Source organism: Leptidea sinapis, chromosome 1 (assembly GCF_905404315.1).
Source record: "Leptidea sinapis chromosome 1, ilLepSina1.1, whole genome shotgun sequence".
In the NCBI taxonomy this organism is placed as follows: Eukaryota; Metazoa; Arthropoda; class Insecta; order Lepidoptera; family Pieridae; genus Leptidea; species Leptidea sinapis.
This window is the reverse complement of record NC_066265.1, coordinates 3,952,968-3,958,511: the sequence shown is the minus strand read 5'-3', so window position 1 is coordinate 3,958,511 and position 5,544 is coordinate 3,952,968. Positions and strand designations below refer to the sequence as shown.

At 33.7% G+C, this 5,544-nt stretch overlaps 1 protein-coding gene and 1 long non-coding RNA gene across 3 annotated transcripts in view; both read right to left on the bottom strand.

Annotated features, from left to right (window-relative positions):
* LOC126969119 (uncharacterized) overlaps positions 1-5,544 on the bottom strand; it is a 174,766-nt gene that overhangs the window by 31,013 nt on the left and 138,209 nt on the right. The window lies entirely within an intron of this gene.
* LOC126968354 (Fanconi anemia group M protein) overlaps positions 1,104-5,544 on the bottom strand; it is a 31,091-nt gene continuing 26,650 nt past the window's right edge. Inside the window, exons 16-18 of one of the 2 annotated variants that reach the window (XM_050813342.1) lie at positions 4,274-4,449; positions 3,764-3,866; positions 1,104-3,449 (exon numbers count right to left, since the gene is read on the bottom strand). In XM_050813342.1, coding sequence (XP_050669299.1) covers positions 3,237-3,449; positions 3,764-3,866; positions 4,274-4,449 — 492 coding nt within the window. In that variant the 3' untranslated portion in view covers positions 1,104-3,236. The remainder of the gene's footprint in view (positions 3,450-3,763; positions 3,867-4,273; positions 4,450-5,544) is intronic. The other variant, XM_050813351.1, reaches the window with a different exon arrangement.

The following is a 5,544-nucleotide window of genomic DNA, read 5'->3' as shown; positions in this document are numbered from 1 at the left end:
TGTGTTTACTTTTATTGATGTTAGATTTGAGATTTTTGTGTTAGGCTGAGATTTACTCAGACTTTACTTAACTATAATTCTGAGTGTGATAAAACGCGAACTGGAGGTTTGTTTGGGCTATCTTAAGCTCGGCTGTCAAATAACTATAAAAACGAAATAAAAAATTATGCTAAGCTTAACAACAGCTAAGTTATACTTAAGTGAAGTCTAAGCAAATTCCAAATACGCCATATAGATCTCAAGCCTGAGAACGACTTCGTGGCGTATTGTTGATTAAATTAATTTCTTTCCCATGGTCATTCTGAAACTGGCAAAGTATTGTCTGCAGTGCTTTATGTGAGTCAAAGGTCAAAAAAGTAATGAGACAGTTGTAGGTTAAATCAAATATTCCTGTAGGTCAAGGAAATGACACTTCTGATTTTTTTTTCTTTACATTTACCACCACTTCGGAAAAGGTTGGGTTGAATTTTAATGATAAGAAAGAGTGGCAATAAACTCATTGCCACTCTTTTTATATCAACATTTAAAGCTTAGATCATTTATAGGTCATGATAGACTATGACAGCTGTGAAAACGTCGAAAAAAATTTGGTTTAGAGTTAACCTCTATTTTGAGTAATTAACGAAAACTAAGACAAAGTGTCATACAAATCGCGAGTGTAAGATGTAGCTTGTCACGCACACTAAAAGTAATAAACCTGAACTGTTTTCATCGGTTTTCTAGCAGCAAGAGGCTCTATCGGTAGGAAAATGTAATGAAATTGAATATATTATGTTAAACAAGTGTGTTTACTTTTATTGATGCTAGATTTGAGATTTGTGTGTTGAAAACGCAAACTGGAGTTTTGCATTGAGCTACGAGGGTTGCACTAAAAGTATCGGGTATTGACTATTTCCACTGTTCCTGTCATATTAAAAACATTTTATACTCCAATTAAATCAAAATCACTTTATTCATGTTGTTCAAGGATGTGACACTTATGAATGTTTCACTACCATTTGGGAACAGGTTGAGCCTTAATGAGAAGAAGTGGAAAGAAACTCTTAGCTGATCAAGATTATATCAAAGTGTAGGAAACTGGAGGTTGTGCAAGAAAAACAATGTTTGTAGCAAAATTGTATTATTTATAATAATTAATATCTACAAATAGTACATAATCATTATCACAGGAACATCATCCAATTAAACTGGATATAAGTAACATTACAATTATTACAGAATTATAATACGTAAATTTTTAACTCACCACCTAAATGTTTAGGTTGCGGCTAATATTATAACATTACGGAACAATTATATATAAAATCAGTTTACGTTATTTGTTAATAATCTCTGCGCGCACTCGAGTAAACTTTGAAAAAACCACACACAACATCACAACTAACACCATCTAGTTTGTGAACCTTTCCTAAGAAAAATATTCATAAAGGCGTTCGTCCACTACACCTTAACTGAACATGCGGTGAAAGACACAGTCACCGATTACTAATGGGGAGTAGTAATGTTTCTTGCGTCGTATTTTTTCTCTCTATGGGGAACGGGTCTATGGGAATAGAACGTGTTATACGACAATTGATGTACATAACATGATGCTCACTTGCTTGAGGTTCATGTTGCTATTCGCTATATGAGATAAGAAATTGTCTAGTGAAAATCTATTTTATTTACACCGATTCTTTAAATCCTCTTAAAATCCTCCTTAAAGATTCTGAAACAGTTAGCTTATTGCGCCAACATAAACACCCAATGTTCTAATAACCATTAGATCATCCAAACGAGCGTTGTAATGTTGTACTGAATTTCATAACAACACTCCTATTTGTTTTTTTCAATCCCTTCATGCTCAAAGAGTTTGAACAGACAGCCACATTCTTATTGCACGATGCGTGGTATCTGTATGAATTTAAAAAAAAAAACATTTTCGTTTACGCGCGTTCCACACTACCAGAGCGTCGCGCGCCGTAAAAAAAAGTAGGTTATTCGAATCCCCGCCATTTTTCTTCGATATTTTTATTGTTTTGTTTACAAAATATGAGCGATTCATTTTAAACGTTGCAAAAGAACATAATATTCAAGCGAATTTTAATAATTGCACTATACAAAATGTAAATTAGTACTAAAATAAATAATTCTTTCATTTTTACTTAGTTTATTTGTATATAATCAGTAATGGATGATATTAGGTTACTACTAGGACTGGCTGTTTTAATGTTAGCAATAAGCTGTTTCAGAATCTTTTAGAGGATTCAAATTCTGGGTGCAGATAAAGTCTTGTATGCAACTGTTGATAATTAGGTATTAAAACACTCATGTGATACTATTATCACACTCGGCTTCGCCTCGTATGATAAACCCACATTCGTGTTTTAATGCCCCTTATTACACAACAGTTGCATAAATAACTATTTCAACACACTTGCCCGTAAAGAGAGCCCCTTATTACATCGATTTTAGGGCGATGAACCGAACTCATGTATGTTAATACACGTGTTTAACAACTTACATGCTAGTACATAATAGACGTATCCCTACAAAGTAAACTAATAAAAAATTATATGAGAGTAAACAGAGTATTTTCAATTTAACCGGGTTATACAGTTTTTTGTAACAACAAAGAGGTATTGTGCCGCTGAAAATCCATTTACATATTTGAAATTATTTAATGTGTCCCGAATTAAGACGAAAAAACATATACACAAGAAGTAAATGCAGGTACTAAAGAAGTGGCAAGTATATTTAAATAAAACACTTTTAAAGGATTGAAACGTGTGTAATTGTAATTATTTTTGCATCAGATTTTTACGTTGAAGTTACACTTTTAAAGTGTTTTATTTAAATGTGTAACACTCGTTATTCTCAGAAAATACTTACTGGCTAGTACCAATGTAACACAAACTGTGAAAATACCATCAAAAACAATCCAATATCGTTTTTTTGTATTCACAAATTAATTTCATAATTGAACGGTTCATGCAATACATGTTTGTTTTTTCCTTGCAAGTGTGTTGAAAAATTGAGTATGGAAATCGTGAGTATCTTGCTTACTAGTCACTCGGCTGATCTGCGACAACCGACAGCGTTGTGTATGATGAGCAATTTAGGTCACTTGTATCATAATATTCTTATAACAAAATAAAATCTGACCGTTTTCCACTAGCCACGGTTTACTGGCTATCACGCGTAATCAGTTTCATGGATAATATTATAATATTAAGGACGTTATAAGTAACACAACGCTAACTGCTTTCATCAGAGTCGCTATGTATACGCCGTCTCACTCTTGGTCTTCTTTTCACCACCACGCTCTCATTATTTACATCTGATTCATAATTCACTTTATTATTAGCTCTCTTGCGTCTTTTATTCTCCAGCACCAACTCTGCCACCTCAAGATCTGACATTTCGTGGACTTGGGTCAGCCCTATGTGCGAGTCCACACAAAAACTATCCTGTCAATGAGAGAAAAATACCTTTTAGACTCACTGTTTACAATAGTGTCTATTTTAATGAGGGCAAACGACACGATGCCCTCGATGTAGTTTTGCAATTCCAGAGGAAAACCAGTCATTTTGGCCGCCTGGTCTGGACCGATAAAATGATGCGGACAAACACATTATTACTTTACCTTTACAATGAAAAACGCTCCAGCCCTTTAAAATTTGACATAATATACCAATACTGTCTAACTGGGTAGCCAGCTAATAAAACTTCCGGTATCCGCTAAAGCAAGTCACCTATATAATAGAAAATATAATAATCTCACCATTTCGTAAGCATCTTCTTCTTCCACAAACTGCGAGAAAACCTCAGCTTTATCGAACTTCTTGGGCAGTTCAGGAATCTTGAACATGCCTTTCATCGGGCTCCTATAATACAAAAGTTATGTGACAAATTAAAGGCAGAAAAATTGCCATCCATACAAAAAATTCTATAAAACATATATATAATATAATAGGACATTACACGTAACTACCCTCATTTCCCTTTGAAACAGTAATTTCCATGAAATTAAGCCGACACCAGGGTTATATTTCCAATGTACTTAGATCATTTATACGACTAGATTAGACTGATACGTGCGAAAACGTTGAAAAAAGTTGAGGTTGACTGTTAACCTCTATTTTGATCGCGAGTGTAAGATGTAGCTTGTCACGCACACTTGGTAACTTAGTAACAAAACTTGGCCTGTGTATGACGATTGTCTACAAGTATAAATTATCCAACCCAATCAATTTATATAGTGTCCAGAACAGGTATTTAAAATTATACGAACTTGACGGACTGCATGTAGTGCGCGCGCATGTCCACGTGGTTATCAACAGTGACGTCATTATCATCATCGCATATGAACTCCACAAGACTCCCCGCGCTTGTATCGCTCAGCTCATCACCGCTCGCTGACGAGGATAGCTCCGCTTCTAGATCCAGGAATTCTGACGCTTTGGTTTTCTGTACAATGATCAAATAAAACATATTATATTAATATATTGAAGGATTGTCTATTAAGTCTGACACTGTAATCTACGAGTACAGAGACTTTGCTAAGACTTTACTGACGTAAAACTTGGCTGAAATTATACTCAGCTTAAGTTAAGACAAAAAAATGCAAAGTCAAGTTGTCACACTCAACTAAGTTTTAGGTAAGTTAGGTCTGACCAAAATCTAAGTACGCTCTTTAGATCTTAACCTTAGTTTGAAGCATACGCGGCTAAAAAGATTAGACAAATAACTGAAAGAGATACGGCGCGACTACTTAACTTTAGTTATTTTCACAGTTTTATTTCCTGTGGCATTTATATTACATATAATTATGGGGAAATAATGCAGCTGCCGATATTACTACGATCTTTATGCTGTCGATTTGTAACCTAAGTCCTAAAGAATCATAAAAATTTTTAAAGACATTAACATATTATTTATTGTTCCCTCTGATGTAATGTATGTACGCACAAGTCTATTGTTACGCGAAGTATGGGTTTTTACAACATGACCCCAGAAAATGTACAAAACAAATGTGTTTATATAGTAAAGTTACCTACTATTAATATAATAAATTACTTTTGATTATACCACACCGACCATGGGATAAGCGGCCACCTTGAGGAAATATTATTAAACAATGAGGCCACATGTACGTTCAATAAATGGATTTCAAATCCTATTTTGACTAAAATATATTAATTTGAATACCCTTGTCTAGTAAATAGATGTATATAATATATTACAGCTTTAGCGTATATCATATCACTATTATACAAGCAAATTGTGTTAATACTTATTTATACTTTTATGACATTTATTTGAAATCCTGATTTATATTAAGATAAATTAGTCAAAGCAATTGTTATAACGCTTTCTTAAATTTCATCTGGAGGTTGGGCCTTGTTATAACCAAGTGATTAAGTATAGATCAACAAAGATCTGAAAAGAGACACAGAGTCCTAAAAATTTAATATTTTGCGACATTTTAAGGTTTAAGTAGGATAGGCCGCTTATATGCTAAATGCTTTGACTGCATTTAAAAAATTCTTTTTTTAACTCAAA